Source organism: Prinia subflava, chromosome 8 (genome assembly GCF_021018805.1).
Source record: "Prinia subflava isolate CZ2003 ecotype Zambia chromosome 8, Cam_Psub_1.2, whole genome shotgun sequence".
Classification (NCBI taxonomy): Eukaryota; Metazoa; Chordata; class Aves; order Passeriformes; family Cisticolidae; genus Prinia; species Prinia subflava.
In genome coordinates this window covers 23,950,687-23,975,719 of record NC_086254.1, presented here as the reverse complement: position 1 = coordinate 23,975,719, position 25,033 = coordinate 23,950,687, and the positions used below count along the sequence as shown (strand labels likewise).

The 25,033-nt window shown below is 45.5% G+C and overlaps 1 protein-coding gene across 3 annotated transcripts in view; it reads left to right on the top strand.

Annotated features, from left to right (window-relative positions):
• The first annotated feature begins 2,673 nt into the window (after window positions 1-2,673).
• ZNF217 (zinc finger protein 217) overlaps window positions 2,674-25,033 on the top strand; it is a 28,454-nt gene continuing 6,094 nt past the window's right edge. Inside the window, exons 1-4 of one of the 3 annotated variants that reach the window (XM_063404194.1) lie at window positions 2,674-2,768; window positions 17,888-19,697; window positions 22,050-22,175; window positions 22,998-24,572. In XM_063404194.1, the coding sequence (XP_063260264.1) occupies window positions 18,299-19,697; window positions 22,050-22,175; window positions 22,998-24,572 (3,100 nt within the window). In that variant the 5' untranslated portion in view covers window positions 2,674-2,768; window positions 17,888-18,298. Of the gene's footprint in view, window positions 2,769-3,960; window positions 4,166-4,204; window positions 4,830-17,887; window positions 19,698-22,049; window positions 22,176-22,997; window positions 24,573-25,033 lie in introns of those variants that run through there. The other 2 variants (XM_063404193.1, XM_063404192.1) reach the window with 2 other exon arrangements.

Sequence of the window (25,033 nt, the reverse complement as noted above, 5' to 3'; positions counted from 1 at the left end):
CGGGCTCAGCCGTGCCAGCCCCGGGGCTCAGCTGTGCCAACCCGGGGCTCAGCCGTGCCACTCTCGGGCTCAGCTGTGCCATTCCCGGGCTCAGCCGTGCCACCCTCGGGCTCAGCTGTGCCATTCCCGGGCTCAGCCGTGCCACCTCGGGCTCAGCCGTGCCACCCCCGGGCTCAGCCGTGCCACCCTCGGGCTCAGCCGTGCCACCCCGGGCTCAGCCGTGCCCCAGGCGGCCCGGGAGCCCCGCGGTGCCCAGCCCCGAGCGGAGCCAGCCGGGGCAGCCCCTGCACGGCGTTTCCTGTAAACACGGGCTGCCGCAGCCGCCCCGACAGCGCGATCCGGGCGCGGGATCTGCTCTCAGATCGCGCTGAAAGAGGCGATTTGTGCAAAGGAACGCGACAACAAACCCAGCCACAGAACACCGATAAAGCCGCTCACAAGCGATTCCATTTTCTGGCCTCGCTCTCGTCCCAGCGTTGCATAAACAATTTGTTTTGTAAGCGAAGGAGCAACATGATCCTGATTTTGAAAAGAGATGTTTTTGTGCAGAAATGGAGGGTGTAGAATTTTATATTCCAGCTCGTGGCCCGACAGCCCAAACAGTTCTAAAAAGGGCTTCTGGAGCCATTAGGCCACACTCTGATCGTGGTTTCAAGCTTATCTCCTTAAAAGCCTAAACACTGCGTATTTACTTTATTTATCTATTCATGCCAGCAAACAGAATTTCATGTGATGACTGCTAGAGCAGGGGCTTTAAAAAGCCCCCCAAAAGGAACAAATTTTGGGAGCCCTGGCAGAAGGTTTGCCCAGGATCACGCAGGAAGTCTGTGGCAGAGCTGGGACTGAGCCCAGCTCCCCTAAATCCCATTTGTGCCTTCACCACACGACGGGCCAGATTGAATAGCTGCCTAAAAATGAATGTAAAATGAGCGAGTCCCTGTGCAGAAGAAGGAAACGTGGCTGATCTCCTGCCAGGGACAGCACAGGTGTTTCGCTGCTCAGGTCAGCTGTTTGAGACAAACACCCCCAGCAAACCTCAATAGATTTTAAATTTAGGTGAAGGCTTCCTGCTGCCTGCTCAGCTCTGTTTTCATTCTCCCTGACAGCGAGGCTTTCCCTCTGTGTGCTCCGAGAAGAGCAGGACTTGAGCCAGATCACAGAACTTCCAGCCTGGATTTTTGCATAATGTGATTGTGCTTAATGTAATTTAAAAGAACGCAGACATTTACGCATGTTAGGAGTTGGGGGCTGAGATGAAACTCTTCAGCTTTCAGCGGTGTTATTTTATTTCTTTCTGTTGTTCTGGAGGAGATTATCACCATTTTGGGCGTGCTGCCTGGTTCCAAAGTCTACTTTGGGGCTAGGTTGAATATTGCAGGACTGTGGAGTAACATATAGTGCAGAGCAGTAAACACAGGTCTGCCAGGGGGGTTGGTGCAGAAGTTTTTTGCCTCATACATAAAATATCGACTGGAGAAGCCTCTCCAGAAAGGCAGAAAGTGCCCTCAACAAGGGGTGAAATGAAGGGAGAAGAAAATCTAGGATTTATTTTTCAAAGTTGGCCCTTGCCTCATATCAAACATTTCCAGTGCCATGAGCATAGATCACAGAGGTCACCGTGGCTAATCTGTAAAAAATAAATTGGATGTTTTCATTTCACTCCTGTAATGTGATATTATACGATGCATTTTGAGCAAAAGACAAAAAGTTTAAAGATATTCTGAGCCTCTCCTTTTTTCCTGAAGCAGTCTTTTTAATTTTTTTTATGTTTTCCACAGAAGTCCCATATCTCAGTGGATAAAACCCATGCGGCTCCTGTGTTCTCTGCTAAGTCATGTTTACAGTTATCCGGAGCCCTTGTGATCAAGGAGGTCAGTAGATTTCACATGGAAAAGTAACATTTTTAAAACATTAAAGGGGAAGGGGGCAAATAATGGGTTTTGGTGTGTCATGAGAACAACAAATACCGCAACACCTGACTCGGGGAGTCTTTAGGAACATCGAGTTAAGAGCAAAAATACAAATTTATTACTTTTATAAGTTTGTGCCTTGAATTTGTTTTGAACTCTTCAATAGAAATTCTTTCAAGGTCTCTCTGACATCAGAGCATAACAAAAAGAATACATTTTTAACAGACTGTTAAGAGTCATTTTGTGTATCGCCAACTGGTGACTCCCACACCCATTTCCAGCAGAACTCTGCTTTGTTCTCCCGGCCTCGCTGCCATTTGGAGATAATCAATACTTAAATACTTAAACTGCGCTGCAGACCTGGGAGTGTTCGTGGGATCAGGTTCGGTCACATAGTGCAAGGTGCTGTGCAGAGAGTTCCGAGAAATGCGGAGCTCTTGCGAGACAAAGGAATATTTTGCATGCACGGATAAACACCCGGCTCCGACACATCCTACTGCAAAAAAATCACATTAAACTAGCAGGGATTGTGCAATAATCCCTCCTGTATCAATTCAAACTCCATCCAGGGCAGTGGGGAGGCCAGGATTTAACACCTGGAACTCTGTGAAGGAGCACAAGGTAAATCCCTTTTCCTCGTGGTTCGCACAGCTGATGGACAGAGATTTTCAGCCTTCAGGAAATTAATGAGGCTGCCCCATCAACCCACTGAAGGGACAGGACCTAAATATCTGTATTTTAAAATTTTCATTTGCATTATCAGGTTTGACGACTTCATGAAGATAAATCTGTTTCAAGTCAGTGTGAGGCAACATTCAGATTTGTCAATGAAGGTATTTCCCCTTCCAGAATTACCTGGTAAGTATATTACCTTGTATATATTACACATTCTGTTTTGTTTTTGATTAATCTTTATTTGCCACATAAAACGACCTAAATTTCAGCCTGGGTAGGGTTGCTCATTTTAGACTGGGAGAACATTTTGAGAAGAACTTTAAAAAAAACACATAAAAAAAACCCCCAAACACATGATTTTAGCTGCAATTATTTTAGAAATGTCCTCCATTCAGGCAGGATGATTTTTCTATCGAAGGAAACAAGCCCCTGGGTGTGATGTAAATGTAGTGATGTAAACTAAACTGACTTTAGCAGGTCTCGGTGTGTCTTTGGGGAAAATGCAGAGAGCACATGGAAACTCACCTCCTTCTTATCCCATTTACTTGAGGGAGGCGCTAACCTCAGAGTCTGGCGGAGATTAAGCACTTTGCTAACAGCATTACAGATTGCATTTAACTCCTAAAAACCTCCTCAGTGCCAAGTGGGACACTCGGAAATATATTTTGAGTCTTGGCCTGCTGCACTGAATTTTTCTGTAGTGTTCATCCCACTGGAGCAGAGAGAGCAGCTGGGTGCTCAAAAAAATGAAAAATAGATAAACCCTTGGCATTTTTGGGGCAATTTCCACAGTAAATGTGTGTATTCTGTCCCCCTCCTCCTTGGGCAGCCCTGGTGTGCCAGGCCCATCACGGAGCCCTCGGGATCATCGGGGCTCCAGCCACACCACAGAAAGAGCTGGGGGCATCCTGTCCCCAGTGAGCCACCCAAGGGTGCCAGAGGTCAATGCTTATCAGGTGTATTGGCTATAATCATATTTGTGTCTGGGTGACACCGGTTCTGTGGTTTGTCATTCAGGCGATGCCCATCGCCGAAATCCTGCATGAAGGGCTGAGCCTGGCCCATGATGGCACAGGGAGAGATGGCACAGAGGGAGCGGCACCCAGAGAATCACAGAATTATTGGGATTGTGAAGGAGCCTCTGGAGGTCACCCAGCCCACCTGGAGGGGGGGGCACAGGAACTCATCCAGGGGGGTTTGGGATGTCTCCAGAGAGGGAGGCTCCAGGCGCTCCCCGGGGCAGTCCCAGGGCTGTGCCAGGCTCCATGGGCAGGAGTTTCTCCTCACGTTGGGTGGAAGCCGCTGTGCTTTGCTTGGTGTCCATCGCTCCCTGTCCCCTCTGAGGGGACGGGGCGTGGCCACCGCTGGGCGTGGCCCTGGGGGCGTGGCCAGCATTGATTGAAACGGGCCGGGCGCGTGGCCAATGAAGGCCACGCCCCTCTGTGGGCGTGTCCCACTCGAGGGGCGTGGCCAGGGCGGGGGCGTGGCCCGGGGCTGCCCGAGCAACAGCTGCCGCGGAGCCGTTTACAAACAGTGCCCCGAGCGCGGCGCGGCCGCTCCCCCGCGGCGCCTCGGCTCAGGTGAGGCAGGGCTGGGGGGCACCTGCCGGGGGCTCCGGGCCCCCTTCTCCTCCTCCTCACCTTCCCCCGCCCCCCCGGGGCACCTGCGGCAGGCGCAGCCCCGTCCCTCGGGCGGCCTCTGCCGTGAGGGGCCGGTTGTGTGCGAGTGAGCGCGGGGGGGCCGCTGCCGCCGGGATGTCTGAAGGGTTCGGGGCGCAGCCCCCGCCCCGGTTCGAAGCGGGGCTTAGAGCCCCCGTGTCCCCGCGCTGTCCCGGCGGCCGTGGGGGACAGGAGGAGGAGGAGGAAGGGCAGCGCGGGCCGGGGGGGCGGAGGAAGGTCCAGGTGTGTGTGTGTCCGCGCCGGCCCCGCCCGCGGCCGCAGGTAGCGGCCCCTCCCGCCGCCCCCTCCCCAGCGCGGGGCGGGCGGAGCGGCGGCCGGAGCCCGGAGCCCTTCCCCAGCTCCCTCCCACCGCAAAGTTGGCGCTGGCCCCGCGCTGCCGCCGCCGCCGCCCCCTCCCCTGCCGCCCCCGGACGGGGCCGCGCTGCCGGCAGCACCTGGGGGGTCGCTGGGCCTCGCCGAGGCGCCGGGCCGGGCCCGGGGGCCGTGCTGGGCCGGGGTGGGGGTGTGCAGCGACAAGAGACTATTTCTTTGTGAGTCAAAGATGTTCCTGGAAGAAGGATTTGTAGTAAGTGGCTCATGGGGCGGAGGGGGGGGGGGGTTGTTAATGAAAAGTTTATTGATCCGTTTTGCCAGTTTTTGTTTCATTTATCTTTGTCTTTCAAAGACCAAAGCCTTCCCGATCATTTCTTTAGCATCGTGTTTCTTCTTTTTTTTCTTTCTTTTTTTTTTTTTTTTTAAAGGAATAGGAAGTTTAGAAAATAAATAAATAAGCCTCAACTGACTTCTTCAGCAACAAAAGAGGTTGCCAGGCGAGGACAATAAAATTCTAGTATATCCAGAGATTGCATTTCATTCCTGTTCCGTGATGCCCCCTGGACTTTCTGTGTTGGGGTGTGAGGCTTTTTTTTGTTTGTTTGTCTCCCACACAGAAAACCTGCACCCAAAGTAAGGTCTGTATGTTCTCTAATGAGCCATCCCATAAAATGTGCTGTGTGACTCCCAGTAAGTATTTGAATTGAAGTGTAATAGTTTTGAAGTGGTGGGGAACAAAAATCTTTCTGTTGGGTTATTGATCTGCTGATGAAAGGCGTTTGAATGTGAAAAGGGTTTAGTTTAGGGGGGTTGTGTGTTTAAAGGGGTTTTTTTTAAGGCAACTTTTTTTTTTTTTTCATTTTTGAAATGACCTTGAGAGCTTTAAAACTACATCAGTTTCTACCAGTGGGTTTGAGGGGGAGGCAGGAGCAGAAGAATCTAGTGAAAATCGAAAATAGAAATAGGAACTGAAGTATAGCTGCAGTGAAATATTTTCTTATAGAAGTATGTGAAAAGGGAAGTTTTTGTAAGAATGTGTGAAAAAGAAGAGAGGGAAATAACGCAGTTTCAGATGCAGGGAGGGGGGGAGAGAAGGGAGCATATCATTCTTCACATTTTATTAGGCCGTGAAATGCAGGAGTGATATGATCTGGAAGACACAGAAATAAAACGCCTAACTACAAGTTGAATAGCAGGCATTGACTTGCTGACCAGCGCTTCCATGCTCGGTGGGGGCTGGTTCTGTGGCTGCAAAGGTAGCAGAGCACAGGGCTGTGACAATGGCTTGCAAATGCTTTAACGCCATGTTTTATTGCTCTTAGGAGCTCTTATTAACTGGGGGTTTGGGAATACGACTGAGACTTTAATTTGGGATGTCCACACTGAGCTTTCAGCCTTCCCTCGGATAATGGAAAAGGACAGTTGCAAATAAGTAGGATAAACTGCATTCTTTGGCAGAGGGGGAGGGAAGAGGGAGAGGGTGGAGGAGGGTTTTTTTTTTCTTCCCCTTTACTAGTTCTGTAACTGAGTCAATATTTTAAGATCTGTAGCAGGAATGTGGCTTTGTGATCACTGATCTTTCTGCAACGTGGTTTTTTTAATGAGCAATCTCGTCATGCTAAGTGAAACACTTGGATTTTTCGATCTCACAGCTCCTTCCTGAAATCAGCATCTGAGTTTTCAAGTTTTGCCTTTTAAGTTTTTCAGGGTGGTGAATATGAAAAACAAATAACTTTAGAACCATGGTTATTACAGTGCTTATTGATTGGCTTGGCCTTCAGCCAAGCAACTCTTCTGCATGCACCAGAGTTGCTGATTTAAATTCTGTGGATTCTTTTTCCTAAGTTAGCCTTTTTTAATCTTTAAACAACATGTATGGCAGTTGAGGAACAGTAGATCAGTTTTTAGTTAAGGTTGTTCAATTATGTCTTCATCGCTTTGGAGCTGGTTGAATGACTTGACATGAGATTAAGCACAACAAAAGAAAAGGCAGGGGAACAACAGCTGCCTTCCAGTACCAGAGCTCCAGATTCTGAGCACTTCAGCGTTTTACCTTTTACTGTTACGTGGTGTCAGGTTTAAATGTGAATATTTCTATCCCCCTTTGCAAGAGGCTCAGGCTCGCTGATAACACATCAGCCACTCAAAGGCTGGATGTTCGTGATTTGGGGGTTGTTTGTCTGCTCCATTTTGCAGAAAATGATCTGAGGATGTGATACTGAGCAGTGAATTGATCTCATTAACTTTTAAGACAAAAGTAGCAAACAGTCCCCACTAGTTTGTACTTGTTTAGTTACTGTGTGGTAAGAACTTTAAGGTGTGTCCTTAATGGCAACTGACGATTCTTGCTGCGAAGCCTTGTTTATTTTAGGTAGTGTTTTATACAGAATTTCCAGTGGGACAAATTACTCCACTGACTGCACTTATTCTTTCTGAAGGCTGAGTGTGAGCATAAGAGAATAATTTTGCCATGCTGCAATCAGGATATATTTAAAAATTGAAGCCATTAACTTTTGCTGTGTATTTTAAGGCTTTTCCTACTTCCTTTGTTTAAACATTTTCAAACAGTGCATATCATAGATGAGTTTAAAACATTCTTATGGCACTGTTGGGGCCGAATTTAAAATTAAAACGAATGCCGACGTCCTTGTTGATCAAAATAGAAAAAGCATTTCTTTAAATAAGTGGATGTTTTCTGGTTTTGAGTGTGGTAAGGAGGCTATATTGGTATCTTGTAAACAAAGTTTCATATTAAGTAGTCTTTAGAGAATGGCTTCCAGGCTTTGCATTAGAGGATTTCTTTCTTTTCCTCTTTGAGTGAATAATGTTTTTTGGTTTTGCTTTGTTTTGGTGGAGGAGTGGGGAGAGCAAGATTTAGGGTAGGGGCTAGCTAGAAAGAGAGGAAGATAATAAACTTTAGCACCTTTTTATCAGACTGTCTTACACAAAAGGCTTCTTGATTCTGGCTTCCCCTTTCATTAGATCACACTCCAAAAATTCCTTTTTGAGCACTTATTTCTAACCTTCAGAAATATCTCCTCTTACCACTGTATTTTCATTTAGAACTATGCTGATAGATTAATACCATATTTTATACAAAGTGCTAAGTTATTACTGTGATCGGGGGGAAATTGTTTTAAAAGGGAGCTGTGGCTTTCGCTTAGACTTTCAAAACAGTGATTACAGTAAACTTTTAGTTACAAAAAAAAAAAAAATCGGAGAGTTTGCAATTAAGAAGCTCTGGGGAAACGTGAAGTAAATTTTAACTTCCCTTTGTTCTTTGGGACTTTTTGTTGTCCCAGCTCTTTCTAACCTGAATCTTGGTTTGGAATGCATTGTCCCAGGAAAAGATTGCATGCAGTGTATATGTAAATACCCTCCCTCTTTCCTGTGTTATGAAATGCTGGCATATGGAAGGAGCAGCCCCCCTTTCCCCAAGGTAAAATGGGCTGAGCTTTCTTTTCTTTGCAAGAAGCTGAAAGAAGAGTTTGACCTTTGAACTCAGCCTCACACTTCCACGCTGCTTTCAGGATGATTAAATAACCGAGGATATTTGCCTGTGTCTTATGCTTATTTATCTCACTTCAAATGTTGTAATACTTAACTGTTGAGGTATTGTCTTTAAATATAGCAGGAGGGAGCCTTGGGCTCGCCATGTGCCAGCTCAGCTCTGGCTGGGGCCAGTCTGCGCTTCCAGCCCCCCTCGGAGCCTGCCCACATCTCCTATCTGCCTTATTGGCAATTTGCTTTTAACTTTGAACCCACTTGGGGGCATTTCTGGTGACCCCCCCGCCTTCCTTAAGGTGACTTTAGGAACAAAAAAGTTTTTCTTCCTGGTGCATGAATGCGCTGAGGGGATTCTGCTGACTACTGTATGCGTGCTTTGAGAGAGATGTGACTCATTCCACAAGAGATTTGCAACTGAATACAAAAGTAAGGAAAAGGATATGACCAAGCTATGTAAGATTCTCAACACATGTTGTATTTTAGGATTAAAAAAGCCTTGTTCAGCCTAAACTTACCTAGGTTTTTGTGTGCTTCCAAACAGAAAGTTGCTCTCTTGAAATAATTTTCTTTTAGAAATCAACGTTGGTTTTTTTTTCTTAAGTGAAATTGCCAAATAATCTCCTTTTGTTGCTGATGAAGCTTGTTTATGCCAAACGTGGGTGTATGTCAATGGGAAAATTATATTAAAACTTCTACTGTTATAATCATATGACTTTGGTCAGAGCATAGTTTATAGCTTATCATAAATCTAGCACTCTTGATTCTTCCTCCTTATTTTTTTAAACAGCGTGATAAGAGCAGACTTTGCAGTTTCAAAGTAAAACGGTGTACATGCTGGGAAAAATGAGTTTGAAATTAAAAATATAGGTGACATACATGTCTGGAAACACAATGAGGTGGAATTGCTTATCAGGCTGCCTTGAGGATTTCAAAAGTAAGTACAAGAGGAAATGTGGTTAGAATATGCAGGGAAGTCTATGTAGATCAGGGTGACTTCAAGATTGGAGCAGAAAACCATCCAAGCAGAAGTGAATAATTGACTGGATGGTGCTTTTCTATGTGCTGCAGATTTTATGTAACTAAAAGTATCAAAGTCTGAGTTTGTTTATGCGCAATAGGTACACTTGCATTTCTCACTGTAATAAAGGGAGTGTAGTTTGCCTCTGAGCTGCATCAGGGAAGCTGAGGCCTTTGTGTGTGCTCACACTTTATTGTGATAGCAGAGAGCTGGGTGGGTGCAATCCTGGGCTTCTCTCAGCCTCTCCTGTGGTACTCAGGAAGAAGCAAATTAGAATTGCTCAGATTGACACCAAGGACTGATGTCTGCTACAGTGTAAGGAAAAATGGATGTAAGGAAAAATGGATGGAAAGGTGGCCCGGAGAAGCCTCAGTTCTGTTCACCTTTCCTGTTTGTTTCTAACTTGTTTTTTGTTCTTTTGCTGGTAAAATTGGGGCCTGAAATTGCCTTTTAGGAAGCTCAGTTTCTTGCAGATGCTGCCTCTGCTTTACAGGCCAGCTTGGCCCTGTGCAGCCCAGGATACATCCTCACATCCCTGCAGCCCTCTGGGGAGGGATGATGTGAGGCTGGGGAATTAAAAAGTCTCCATCAGCCTCTGGAAGATCTCCCACCTGCATGGGAGAAAGGAGGCAGCTTTTGGAAGTGTCTGTTCCTGTCACTTTTCTGTTTTAGTCCCTTCAGATGCTGCTCCAGGGGATGACTGAACTACAAGTAATTGTCTTTTCCCTAGACTCAGTATCTTCTCCCATCTTTCAAGACTGATTTCTGCAAGCTCTTAATTGTGGTTGTGTTTGAGAGAGACACTTCCAAGTGCCCTGCAGAGGACAGGGATCAGAAATTCCTCTGTTCCTTCCAAGGGGCAGCAGTTTGAGCTGTGCTGGGTGAGAGCTGGATTCAGACTTGAAGCCAGGTGAGGGCACTAGGGCACATTAACAAAGGGAACTCCTTGGAAGTGACCACTTCTCTCACATTCAGGGAGATAAAATAATCTCTTTTCCTGTTATTTTACCTGTGCTGCCCAAAGGGATGCAACTTGCCTGTAATTGCTACAGAGGAACTCTTGGCTCTTGAGTAATAAGGAATTAAATCTAATTTGGTAAAGTGAATTTACCACTTCTTTGTAGTTGTGGCTATTGGAGAGACCTTACATCCCCCTGCCAAAGAAGTAAAGAAGTCAAATTTGCTTTTAAGGTCTCTGAAAATACCTTCTTTTAAATGAAAACCAAGACTAAACATACAAGGCAGTCTGTGTAAGGTGAGACTGACTCAACAATAAAAATGTATCACTCATTCCACCGAGAGCCTTTACCTGCTGTGGAGAGAACAATAAACTGTTTTGTAAGGTAAGGGGTCATTGCCAGTTTAAGTGCATGTAACTTCTTGATTTAATGAAGTTGCATCATCCTGCAGCAGTGGTGAAATGTGTCCCAGACTTATTTAAAATAGGATTATTCTTGTGTCTTTCAGCTTTTCTACAACAGGTATTGACCAATTCTGTTGTCTAAAGTACACTTTGGTTTTGTGGTTCCTGAGAAATTCTCTCCTAATCAGAGGGAAAAGAAAAAAATCTGGCAGTTTTAGCAGTCCTTCTGAACTTTAAAAGTCAATACTTGTAGTGCTTCCTCCTTTAATGCCAAGAATTAGTCTCTTTTATATTTGCTCTTGCTCAGTGGAGGAAAAACATGTGCAAAATGCTGCAAGCTTATACGTTCCCTGCTTTAAAAGGCCTAATTACATCTTTTGATAGAAGAGGCATTCAGTTCTCTGAGGAGACACACTCAGCTCATCCATCCTCTGCCAAAACCCTGGTAGACATATAGCCTTCAAGAAAAAGGGACTCCACAGGAAAAGGTTTTATAGAGAAAGAGGATATCCTTTGTTTTTATTAGTATAGATGTCTGAGATGGGGGGAGGGAGTTTTCCTAATATTGTTCATTATTAACCATGAGTTATTTTCCACTGGTGATTAAAATCCTGTTTGCGAGACTTCAGGGGGAAAATGACTCGCATGTGTGTCTGTTTTATCTGACTACAAAAGGGCTTTCAACACAAAATCTTTCTGAAGTGTGTGTGCAGAAAAGCCTGGATAATAACAGTCTGGAATTGTGTGTATGTCTCACTCTGGTTGTGTTTTTGTGAATGGTTTTAGGATCTTTGTGTTGGAAATATTTGTTGTGTTGTTAGAAAGGACTGTAACTGAGTGTCTCTTAGGATAAAAAGGATAAGCCATGAAAACCCTTCTAAGAGTTGAAGTTTAGGATAACTTTGAAATCTTCAGGCCTGAAGGATGAAGACTAACGAGCAGGACTTAAATTTGCAGATGGAGGGAGTGGAAATTCCAGTTTAGGGTCATCTTTTATGTTCTCTTTTCAACCTGAACATCTTCGTTTTGATCTTTCCTGCAACTGAAACAAACAACTCTCTTCCTCCCCTTCCTCCCCCTGAATCTCCATTTCCTTTACAAGTGCTCGTGTTAGTTCTTTATCAGGCTGAACTGTTAACAAAGTATTAAAAACACTTTTGTGCTTGCACAGTTGGTATAAAAGGCTCGGTGTGGCTGAGGAGCAGCGGTGGGATTGCTCTCGTGCTCCTCCACTAACAGAATACTCTGGGAAGTTGTGTGGAATGATCTCCTGTTCCAGATGGGAGTAGCTCTCTCCCTCCCTAGAAAGCAGCAGAATGTCCAGTAATGAGGAATAATTCTTGGCTCCTGTGCTGGGCTGCAAAATCAGGTTTTATCTGAGCTGGCTTTGTTAATTTTCCAGTGTTTTCACTTGAGGCGCAGGCAATGGACACTTGTATTCTTTGGGAAACAAGGTCATGGTCTGTGGAGCAAATACTGCATCATCTTCCCTAAAATGGGGGATTGTCCCTTGCTCAGGTTGGGGTGGCAGGGACATTTCTGCTCCCGGAGGAAACCCCCTCCTGCCGAGGTGTGACACACGCGATTCTGCCGAAGCGCAGGGAGGAAGTGCCGCGGTTCCACAAACCCCTGCTACCTGCAGACAAACCCCAAATTCCACGCCGTGGATTTTGGAAATCTGACTCACCTTTTGGGACAGCTGGTGAGTGAGAACCTCACAGTGACCCTTGGCTTCACTTTCTGGCTGAGTGTGGGAGCTTAGCACTGCCAGGGCACACCAGAGCTGCTCCCAGCACGGAGCTGGGGTCACTGGTGGCTTGTGCAGACACCACGCTCAGCCAGGACACTCCAGGGGCACCCCAAAATCTGGAGCTCCTAAATTTGTTAGGATCTATTTAAGGTTGCTATTTGTGCTCAACTTCATAGGTGTGGTGCAGCTGCCTTAGCTTTATGCAGTGATGTATATGTATATTAAAAAATGTTCTAGGTAAGTTTGAAGTTCAGCCTGAGCTCAGGTTTTATTTCAGGGTTTGAAGCTGTATTTATTTATGTGTGAGCTGCTCTGCCTGTGATCAGTGTTAACACCTGAATACAGCTGTGCCCAGATAAAACAGATAACATCCATAAGGTTTTATTTGTGGTCCCAGCGAGGTGTTGTTAAAAGTGATGTTAACTGGTTTGTTTTATCTATGGTCCTTTGGTAGGACTGGAACAACTATAGTAAATCTTGGAAATTGGAATTAAAAAAGGGTGTTAAACTTGGAATTTCCAATAAGCAATCAGCAGTGTAAAATCTATTTACCAGCAATCTGTTCTGGGGCATAAACACACCAAGAGGAAAGAACAGTTCATGTAAAATGACTCTTAATATCCTGAAACTTCTTGAAACATGAGGAAAACGGTAGGGTTTTTTTTTTTTAAGTGGAAATGAGAGTTGCTTATACATTTCCCAAGTCCAGTGGACTCAGTAAAAATTAAGGTGGTTGATTTGCAGCAGCTGGAAGAAGCTGGTCAGCTAAACAGTGATAATTTTGCTGCTGGCCTTGAATTTGAGAGTCTGAGTTTGGTGAGGTAGTTGTGTCTGAATTTTTGTCTGCCAGAGAAGAAAAGTAACTTAAGTGTTCTGGAATTAGCTGTAACTCTTCAAGTTTTCTCACTTCTCTTTTTCAGAAAGTGTTGCAGCAACTGCTTTTTAACTTCTGTAATTGTTCCAGGTTGCTTTTAACAGTTTAACAATAGTTTTGCAGCACAGAATTAGCACAGAATAGTTGTTTATCCTAAGACTTGCCATGCTACTGTTATTCCCAGTGTAATGGGTTTAAAATGGGAAATTCAATGGTTAGACTTTACTATTCTCTGAAAAGGTGTGTCTAGAGTTTTTATTACATATTCGTGGAAATTTTGAAATGCAGGAAGTAGAAATGCAATAAAATTACTCCTGATAGGTCATTTCCCAAAGAAATCTTCAGGACTGTAATATGTTGTCTTGGGTTGTGTAATTTAATAAAAATAAATTAAATTCCTCTACAGGCACTTAATTAAACTTTCCTCTGGTTTAATAGTGCATTTATATGCAGGAGGGTTTTGGTGTGGTTCTCAGGTTGTGTGGCAAGTGCAATGAAAACAAGATGTTCTCATCTGTCCAGTGGAATCTTCATGGGTGTTTTGTGGTGTTTGTAAATATAATGATAACACTGTGAACCTGCTGAAATGCTCAACCAGGGATGGCTCACTCGTGAGCTGAAGTTTGCTAAATGCTCAGCCTAAAACTTCTCCAGTAGTTTTATTCTTTCTTCTCAGCTGAAATATATTTCTGGTTGCAGTAGGTGGCACCCTGGGCTGGGCAGGAGGGACAGGGGGCATTTCCAGATGGGCAGGGAAGTCACAAGTGGCAATTCTTGGTTTGCATTCTGAGGGGGATAAGTCATTCTTTATTTTCAACCTTGAGTTCATCTGTAGCCAGTTTATCGCTGTTCAGCTGTTGGAAGGAAGGATTTCCTGTTTTGTTCTGCTCCTTTACTCAGTATCTCTGATACTCCTTTGTCTTCTGAAAATGAAAGAAGGCAGCAGTGCAGGTACTGTGTTTTATTTATTGAGTTCCTGCACAGGCCTTCAGCCATAGCCACAGTGTTGCAGGTTGTCCACTTTTCCAAGGAAGCAACAGAATTGAGACAACCCTGCACAGTTTTCCTGCTGCCTACAAGGTTTGGAATAACAGGAATGTAATTAATCAGCATTTTTGGTCCTCAAATCCAAGGCATATTATCTACGGTAGGAAGAAAGGTTTGCTGCTAATGGATAAAATCCTGGTGGGGATATTTGGGCTGTAGTTCTGGCATGTGTTGGCTTGTCTGAGCAGCGAGAGCATGAAATCCTGCCTACTTGTAAAAGCCACGGGTCTAATCAGAGTGAAGTGTGTAATCACCAGATACAGAATAAGACCAGAGCTTTCTAACTCACCTCCTGACTCCAGTGCTTGTGTTCTTTCTTTTTCTCAGCTGTAATACATTCCTGTCTACTTGCATCTGCACTTTCCTTCAGAAATGCTACCTGCAGTTTTTTCCCCGGTCTGTAGGTGCTCTCTCCTGTGTATCCAAGAGCAGGAGCAGCAGAGAGGCATTTCAGATTCCTGGAACAGGAATATCTTGCTCTGTCTGCAGTGCTGCCTAGAGGATGAGCTGTGGCTGGTTCTCAGAACTCTTCAGAGCCTCTCTGAAAAGCAGGGAGAGTACTGAGCACAGCACAGCTCAGTGGAGGGTGCAGAGTGCTCTGATGGAGTCTCCAAAGGGTTTCAAACCTTTTGATAGCCACCACAATTGGCTGCAGGCTCCTGCTGAACTCCCCTCATGGCTCAGCTGTTGGTTGTACACTGTATTTGTGTGGTTGTGAGGACAGGTTTTGTTTGCAGGGAGATGAGATGGGATTGAAGCAGCCCTGTTTCCAAAGGCTTATCAGAGAAAATGTGATTGATTGGTTGATTGAGGTGGATTTTTCACCCATCAATGACCAGCCTGGGCCCTTCCCTAGATGTGATCTTTGCCTGGTGTTTGAATTCTGAACAATTCTGGAGCTGTGGCTGTGTCAGTGTTGGTTTTATCCTAGGCTGGGTTTGGGTAGGGCCATGTGTGGTGGCCCATGCTAGAAGGAGCTTCCTTCTCCCTCACCCCGGAATGCCACCAAGGACGGGGCACTGAGGGTGGATTTTGCTGCTTCTCATCTTGTTTCCTTTCTCCAGTGACTTCATTCTTGTTGCTCTGCTGTGTATTTGTTGTAGTGCCACAAAGTGGGAGCGTAACAAACCTTAATTGGCTTTTTCTGTTTGTAGACATGAGTGAGGAAGTGGTGGCTGAAGAGTCCCAGCAGCTCACTGGGACTTCAGGCACTGCCCTTTGGATCTGCCTTCTTGCCCCAGAAAAGCCTCTGGCCTCTCTGTACCATGATTTTTACACTTCTTCCTGCAGAGCACTTCCCTATGGCTCTGAAAGCAAATGCACTCAACCCTTCAGTTTGTTCCACTTTTTTAATCTTGCCTGGATTTTTTTTTTTAATTTTTTTTTACATTTGAAACTCTAGTTATTTGCAGACAGATACTCACTGAGCTCTGCTGTAGCATGTTGGGTAAAAAATACCTCTTAAAACTCCAGTAGAAATAGAACAAAAAGGCAAGTTGAAACATGAAGTATAAAACATGCTAACCAGCAGCCTTTGATATGTTGTTTCCTGATGTTTTACAAAAGGGAAAAAGTTTTTTGAATGCTTGAGCTTCAAACTTTGGTTCTGGCTCCTTCACCTGCCCGTGGGAGTGAGGGAAGGTCTGAGCTGAGTGGGGAAGGAGAAAGGCAAAGGCTGCAGGAGAAGCAGAAGTGTCACCCCACAGCCCGAACCTGCCTGCTACAGGAGAGTTTTGATTCATTCTGCAGAGAGGAAGTGTTAATCATGGCAGTGATAAAACTGAAAATGGGGATAAAGGGCGTAGTTAGAAAAGAGACTTTGGCTGCAGAAAATGCAGGTTCTGTCGCCATCAGCAGTAATTTGTTCCCTCTTACACTCCACCTTACCTTGCAAGATCCTGCATTTGTGTTTAACTTGAGATAAGTCTTTGGCCCAGGCCTGAAACAACTTGGGATAAAAACCCCCAGAAAATTCTTGCTATTAATTGTGCTGATTATGTAAACCTGGGTTACAGGACTGGGCAGTGAAGAGACTTCAAGCTTTGGAGAAACAGAAAAAAAAAATGAAAAACAAACAGCTGGTAACAATAATTTTCTTCTGTTCCTGGCATTCTGGTGTGGTGGTGTTTTATTTCCTATTTTATTTTCTATTTTTACCCATGTTCATTAGGCCCCAGGATCTTGTGGTCTGCATGATGGGAAAGGAGGTGCTGACTTTTCAAATGAAAAGCAAGGAGTGTTCTCAGGGCAAGGCTGCAGGAAGTGGATGAAGTGTTTGAGATGCTGGATCCATGACTCCTGCCAGTGTGTGCTGTTTCCTTCCTCTGCTGCTTCTCTTGCCTGATTTCTGCTGAAATGTTTAAGATTTAATGGCTCAAGACCACTTCTTCTGTCCAGAGCCAACTCTGACCAGAAATAACTGAAAGCCAACTGATAATTGCATTTTTATCGTGGAAACCCGACAGCCCGATCTATTGCAGACTGGGGTTGAACTGTTGTCCTTTCTTTGGGTCAAATAAAACAAAATGTTTATTTTTTTTCCATAGAAAAGCAAGGCAGAGGTGGAAATTGAGGTGAATTTTAAAGCCCAACTGTGTCCATGCTGTTTTCTGCTCTAAGAGTTATAGAGCATAATGTGTTTGGGGACATATTAATTCAAGTCATGTGGTCACTGGCCAGCAGACTCTTAGGAAATAATTTGCCAAAGTTTGAGTCAGATTTTGAATGAATTCTTTTCATTAGTTATTACTTTATTTGGAAATGTCTCAGAATTATTCTTCTGCAGTTTATATTAGTCTTGTATTAGGTTGCTGGACTTCTCCTTTACCCAAAAATTTCATCAGCTGGAGCCCTGAACTCCATAAAACTATAATTTTTCAGCCCAAAGTGATGGCCCATGAGTTGCTGCTAGCAGGCAATATAGCTCAGTAGACTCAGAGATTTAAATTGAAGTTGTGATTCACTATATTAATAATCCTTTTTAATCCTGTGGACTATTAAACTTTCCTTCGTGAGTATAATCAAAAATCGTTTTTTGTGCCACTTTGAAAGTAGAATTTTGTTTTTATAATGTAATAGTTGGCCTCTTAGATGATTTAAATGCTAAACCATTGTTCAAGAAACAGTATCATTAATTCATACAAAAATTTGAGATGTTTCTATTGTACAAGCCCAGGATTGTCACAGATACAGTAAATTTGTGGGTGATAAGGAAAGCTTTGAGTAGTGGGACTGGTGAATGTTATTAATACAGAGATTTGTGCTGACACTCCCTGTGTACCAGAACTAGAAAAGCTGATTTCAAGCTGTCTGGGTTTTGTTCTTTAAAAAAAAAAAAAAAAAAAAAAAGCCATTTTGCTGAACAGCCTTTGGAGGACAAACAAGTGAGTCTGCTGTGGTTTTACAGGTTCAAGGAAAGGTTACTTGGGCGACTCGTTTGCTATGAATTCAGGAGTGCACTGAAATACGGTTTCAGCAGATTTATGTAACTGGGTAAGAGCAGGTTTTGAAGGGACAGAAAAGGTCTTGCAAAGAAATAACAGTTGTAAACAGAGGGATGTTTAAAACCAAACTTATTTCAACTGTGGCAGGTAGAAAAGTGACCCAGGTACCTTCTACCTATCCCTCACTGGCTGTTAAAAATACACTTTGTTCTAAAACACTTGATGGTTCCCAGCCCTAATATTTTCATTATTTGGGAGACAATAGTTCTCATTTGAAAGGTCTGACTAACTCTTTTCTCTCTTCCCCAGGTGCTGGAGTTCTTTGTGGCACTGAACTTGGCCTTGAGTGTATTTTACCCAATGCAACTATTTGAAACGTTTGTGCAACAGAACTAAGTGCAACTGACTGTATCTGTAGACTTGAAAAACCTGAAGAAACAATTCAAAATAAAACCTCATCCCATCACTGAACGAGCCTTTGGATACATTTGCTGGGATTTGTGAAAGCACATAAAGCTGAAGAAGAAATAATTTTTTTGCTGGTAGAAAAAAACCTAAATTAAAAAATCGTTTTCCTGGCAGAGGTTTTCCAGCTGAGCGGGCTGGTGAGCACATGTTGGAGAACTCCACAAGTGTCCTTACTGCGGCCGGGGGGCACCCCCAGAGAGGTGCAGGCTGCCTTGGAGGGATGTAAAAGGGAGCAGCAGGGAGGAAGGAAAGATGCCCACGCAGCCTCTCCTGGCATACATGGACGGCCCCGAGGGGATAGCCAGCGCCGTGGGCGCCCAGATGGAGACCAGCGACGCCTCCATGACGATAAAAGGGACAAACACCATCTCCTACAAGAGCCTGCAGGAGAAGTTCCTGCTGCAGGCCGAGGGCTGCGCGCCGCTGGACTGCATGTTCTGTGACGAGAGCTTCAAGCACCCCGAGGAGCTGGGCAAGCACGTGTTGACTCAGCACAGGCCCACGCTGTGCGAGCCGGCCGTGCTCAGGGTGGAGGCAGAGTACCTCAGTCCTCTGGACAAATGTCAGGTGAGAAGCAGCTCACCCTCACCCAGCAACGAGCAGGACAGCGAGGAGCTCAGCTGCAAGGTTTGCGGGCAGACGTTTGATAAGGCTTTTGACATCGAGGCGCACATGAAGAAACATAAAGATTCCTTTACTTATTGGTGTAATGTTTGTGGGAGAAGATTTAAAGAGCCGTGGTTCCTCAAAAATCACATGAGAACGCACACTGGAAAACCTGGCTCTAGAAACAAGCACCAACAGGGTGCTGAAGGCCCCGTAACAATAAATGAGGTGGTGCAGGAGCATGTAACTGAAAACGTAACGTCACCTTACAAAATTTGTATGGTTTGTGGTTTCCTATTTCACAATAAAGAGACTCTAATTGAGCACAGTAAAGTGCACACCAAAGAATCAGTTCCCAACGGTGAAAGCCCCCAAGTGACTGCTGAAGTCAATGCAGAAGAAACGAATCAAAACCAGGAATTTTTCCAGTTCTTGAACTTAAGACCGAATTCAGTTCCAGAAAAGGACAAACTGCAGAAACTTGCAAAGTGGATCGCGGAGCTGGATCCTTTCACCACGTACCAAGCATGGCAGCTGGCTACCAAAGGTAAAATTGCAGTTGGCCACGGGCAGATTAAAGAGCCAGGGCAAGAAGGAAGTACAGACAACGATGAGTCATCTTCAGATAAAGAAGAACTCTGTGAAATTTGGAATGCAAATAAAGGTAGCCAGGCTGAAACTACAGGGAAGTCAAAGGTAAATAAAAACAGCAGTTTCGCAGGGAATGGTAACTTAACCCAGGACAAACTGAAACATCCCACTGGTGAAGTGCCTTCTATGGAGATGGATTCTAAATCATCCCAGAACAAAGAGAAGCCAACCCACTGCTCTGAGTGTGGGAAGGCCTTCAGGACATACCACCAGCTGGTCCTTCACTCCAGAGTGCACAAGAGGGACCGGCGGGGTGATGGAGAGACCTCCACTGCTGCCAGGACCTACTGTGCCGATATCATCGCCAACCTGGAGGAGAACGGGGCAGCAGAGAGGATGGAAGGGGGCTCTGAGGATGGCTCTGAAGATGGGCTTCCAGAAACAATTCATTTAGGTGAGGAGCACTGGGAGCGCCTCAGTTTGAAGTGGCTGTTACTGGGAGTTGTTTGGGAACTCCTTGGAGCCAAGGAACGCGTCGTGCTTTTCTGTTATCTTTTCAGAATGTGATAGGAAATGTTAAAAAACTAGATAGGTAATGTTATGGTGGGGGAAAGGGAACAGAGAAAATGAGAGGGTAAGGAGGGTTTGGATGCTGCCATTTTGAGGTCTTTGAAGTTGTGTTGGGGCTTCTTGCAGTTACTGGAGCTCACTGAGGTAGATTTTATGACAATGAGTTTGACATAACAATCAGAAAAAATCACTATTTACTCACCCCTTATCTCTAACTTAAGTGGGTGCTTTGATGTGTTCCATATCCCTTCTCATCCAATGCATATTTTTACAATGAGTATTTTATAGGAAATAATTGCAGTTTCACTTTCTTCTCCCCTTTATCTTGTAAGGGCAAAAGATGCTTAGTGCTTGACACCAGCAGTTCTTAAGGCCCTGAGAAGTAAAGAATAATTTAAAACTTTTTTTCTGTTTGACTGCAAGTTCAGTGCTTATTTTGCACAGTAATTTGAAAGCCTAAAAGTCAGAACCAGCGTGTTTCAATCATTTGTGTAAGAGCACAGGCTGTTAATATGTGGACCTGTAAGAGAGGTGTATATTTAACTGCTCTGCCTGGAAGGATTGCTGACAGCGTGGATGGGCTCCATCTGTACATTACCCAGGATTAATCCTGCATGTCACAGTGTCTTAGAAAAGCGAGTGATACTGAATGATTCCTTAATTGAAAAAGATTGCATGTCAGGGGACAAAAGGCTGGCAGAAAGTCTCGCAGCTAATCTCCCGTTCCCTGTGTGACATGCTCCCAGCCGTCTTTAAAGAACAGACACTTGCATAATCTCAGGGCAAGACACGACGTACAGAATGTCCTGGCACCCACACAGGGCTGACTTGGCCATTTCTGGTAATGTGCAGCCCTTTATTTTGCCTGCAGGAACAAAGGAATGAAGTGATGACCTAATGTGAAGTTGCTTATTTTGTTTCTCAGCGCCTTATCCTAGAGCAGAGCAGATTTCGGTGTGAGCTGCTGAGTCACACCTCTGGAGACACGAGCTGTTTGTTTAACTCGCCAGGGCTGAGCCATGTGAGCACTTCCAGGAGAGGCACTTCCAACAGGCTGCAGCCTCAAAGAACTCTTTTAGTCTCTTACATATCCGACTTCTTATCCCGCCAGAGGTCTCCTTCCTCCTCCTGCTGTCCCGTCAGCCTTGGCTGTTGAGAGGGCTGGTGTGGATTTTCAGTGGGAGCTGCGGCGCAGTCGCTGTGGCTCTGCTGGTGTTGGGGGATTCCTCTCCCATTCATTCCTCTGTCCCTGCCGCCCTCCTGCGGCTCCTCCTGCCTCTGCACCGCAGTGGAACCTCTTGGACATCCCTGTGTTTGTTCCTGGGATACCCGGGGCACCCTTGGGGCACCCTTGGGGACACCCTTGGGGACACCCTGGCACCTCCTGCCTCTGCACCGCGGTGCAACCGCTCGGACATCCCTGCTCAGACATCCCTGCGTTTGTTCCTGGGGCACCCTTGGGGGCACCCTTGGGGGCACCCTTGGGGACACCCTTGGGGACACCCTTGGGGACACCCTTGGGGACACCCTGGCACCTCCTGCCCCTCTGCACCGCAGTGAAACTGCTTGGACATCCCTGCATTTGTTCCTGGGATACCCAGGGCACCCTTGGGACACCCTGGCAACTCCTCACTCCGTGTTAATACTCCTCATCAAATCTGAGGAGCTCATAGGAAATACTCCTCATCAGATCTAAAGAGTGTCTCTCTGCAGACATGCCATTGATTAGCATGTAAATAATACCATTATTAGAATTAATTTAAAAGAAAAGGCATATTTGCCTTCCTTGCCCACCTCTCTGTGTTTGGTTGTCATGCACAGAGCACATTTTTAGTCTGATTCATCCCACTCACACTAATTCAAACATCCCCTTTAATAAAATAATGCAATTTATAACCTGTGTGAGTATTTGAGATGGGCCATTCTCCATCAAGGTCCTGTAGGTCAATAAAGAGAACTCTTTTTTCCTTCCTCTTTGAATCTTGTTTTGCATCTTGTTTGTTCTCTGGGCTCCTTGGTCACTGTCACAATCCACAGTGTTCTGGACAGAAACCTTTTTAACTCTTGTGCTCTTGTTACTCAGTGCAGCAAAACAGAGCAAAAGTCACTTGCAGAGTGTAGAATTTGACAGCAGTTCATAATTTGATGTTTATCATTAAAAAAGACAGTTACTGTTTAAAACAAGACTGCAAATTAGCATTTTCTCTTCATAATACGCCTGTGTTTTCTCCCAAAGATAAAAATGAAGACAGTTTGGAAAGAACAAAAGTTAAAACCCTTGGAACCTCCAGAGAATGCAGCTACTGTGGAAAGTATTTTCGCTCCAATTATTACCTCAATATTCATCTCAGAACTCATACAGGTAAATGGGGGCTGCACCTTTTGGGGTGGGAGGGAAATCTGCTGAATACACTTGGTTACAATGCTTGATTTTGCTTATGAAAAACAGAATCTGCCTTCAAAATTACTGATGTTAAGAACAAAGTTTTCTCTAGCTCAAAACAAAATTAAATAATTGCAATTAAAATTTATTTGAATTGTTTATGTAAGTATAAATGGTTTTGAATAATGCTAATTACATTAAGTATTGTTAAAACCATATATTTTAAAGTTTTGGTTTTTTCTACTTTTAGCAGTGTAACAATAGTTTAGGGATTGGTTTTAATTTAAAAACCAGCCAATTTCTCAAGTGTTACATTGGTTGTCTGCCAGCTGCTGCTACCTGGGGAAAAGCTGAGTCTCATTTTCTACTCAGCTCCTTGTTTTGCACAGCCAGACAAACCCTTCGTGCTGCTGCCTGTGTGTTCTGGGGAAGAGCTCTGTTTGCAGCTGGGCTGTCCTGTTTGGGTTGGGAACAGGACACGTGTGGGATGATCAAGGGCTGCAGCTTGTTGGGGTTGACCCAGAGTTCCCCTCCTTGCTCATCTCTGCCAAACGCGTTGTCAGCTCCCATCTCCATCCATGGCCAGCGTGTGGAAACATCCCAGCGCCGCCAGAAGGTGTCACTGCAGTTAGTAAAACCTTCAAGATACTGTTGTTTAAATGTTTGAGATGAGTTTGGGACTTGGGAGTGTGTGGAATGGAGAGAAAAATCAGTTTTAATGTTTTAGAGTCCACGGTATTGCCTTGCGTTTGTGACCAAGCCTTCAAATCTCAGACTGACTTACTGCGAACTGTGTTGCAGGTGAAAAGCCGTACAAATGTGAATTCTGTGAGTATGCAGCAGCCCAGAAGACTTCCCTGAGGTACCATTTAGAGAGACACCACAAGGACAGGCACGGCGACGGTGCGGCCGAGGGGAAGGGGGACAGCAAAGGCTCCCTGCGGGCTCAGGAGGCGGCGCTGGCGCTGGCTGCCGACGCTGCTCCAGAAACCAAAAACCTCAAGAGGCTTTTGGATGGTGCCAAAGATGCTGAGAGCTGCCCACCCGCCAAGCAGCAAAAGGAAGTTCTGTCCTTGAGCAATGCAATAGGCAGCACAGTGTTTTTAAAAGTCAAGAACAATTCCAGGGAATCGAACAAAGGTTCTGTTTGTATGAATCAAATACCTGAGAACGTGCCTGCTCCTTACCCGGAAAAACTAAAGGCTGAGAGGGAAACCAAGGAAGCTCAGCCTAAAAGAGAGAGAAAGGCTTCTGTGGCATCAGAGGAAGATGATGTCCAGTATATCTGTGCTTTTATTGGTGGGCAAAATGTGAACAATATGCAAGAATGCACTGAGAACTACAAACGCAGGCCTGTGGTGGACTGTCACGAGCAGCCCTTGGACTTATCCAGTAAGAATTCCCAGGAATGCTCCGTGGTTGCGAGCAGAGGCCTGCTGGCCCCCAGCACCTGCCCCTTCTGCACCTACAGGACATTTTACCCCGAGGTGCTCATGATGCACCAGAGGCTGATGCACAAGTACAACCCCGACACGGTGAACAAGAACGGCTACAGGAGCAAGGCCGTGGCCAAGGCCCGGCGCACGGGCTGCCCCCCGGCCCTGCTGGGCAAGGATGTGCCTCCTCTGCCTCTGCATCCCAATAAAAACAAGGCCTCCACTAATCCACAGCAAAAACCACTGCAGGCAGGGAAAGCCAAGCAATGTGCCCCTCCACAGAACAAAGCCCCTCTCTTCTCCGCGAGCGAGTCGGGCAGCACAGCCCCCAGTAACCTCAAGTTTCATAAACAGCAAAGTAACATTGGAGCTCAGGCAAACAACTACAGACAACCTCAGCAAGAAGTGCACTCCAGTTCCAGTATCTCTCCAGTACTGGACAGAGTAAAAAGACCTGAATCGAAAATGAGAGCTCTGGGTGCCCCGGTGACTCAGTCTGGTCTGATCAGCAGCAGCATGAATGGGGTTCTGGAGTCTCACCTCAGTGACCCTGGCTGGGCTTGCCACCGAGGCAGGGACTATCTCTGTGGTAAACCTGGGAGCAACGCAGCTCTGGACTATGGAGAAACCTCTTCCAAACGGATGAAACCCTCCGTGGTAGCTGTGGAGCACCAGGACTCTCCGCTGGCTAATTACAGGAGATACGAAATGAGCAGATTCCGTGTTGCAAACAGATATGCAAATCTGCTACCTCAGGAATTCCCTCGCACCAAACCCGCCCCGTCTGTCCTGCCAGCCAAACAGGGGCTCCTCAGTGCAGACGATGCTGATCCTCCCAGTGCATTGACTGCCCTCAAACCTTACGAGCCCTACAGCTCTGGATCCCTCTATGGTTCTTGTGGATCTAGCAATGGCCAAGTCAGCAGCTCCACAGGAGAAGGTACAGTCCCTGCTTCCTCTGACACCTCTGCATGGGGAGGGGATGGGACAGGAATGAGTGTGTGCCCACCCTGAAACACTGAAATGCAGCTGTACTTAGCATTTCACCAGGGCTGGGCAGTGGTTTTAGACTTAAAATCCAGGTTCAGCAGACTCCTGGCTTGGGGAATTAGATGTGGAAGGGCTGAATTTTAAAGAGGGATCTGAAGTTCCTCAAGGTCCCCCTTCCCCTCTCCTGTGGGTTTCTGATGGCAAACATGTATTGTTTGCTCATCAGACCGCTCCAGACATGTTGACTAATCCAGGATATGGAATGAGCCTTTCTGCTTAATGTGCCAGAAGTCTTGGACCATCTGGAATATTAATAAAACTTTTTACAAAAAAAAAAAAAAAGCTACTATGGACAATTGTTCCCTTTAAGAGCAGAAAAGGATGTATTGCAGATCATAAAACTGATTTAAA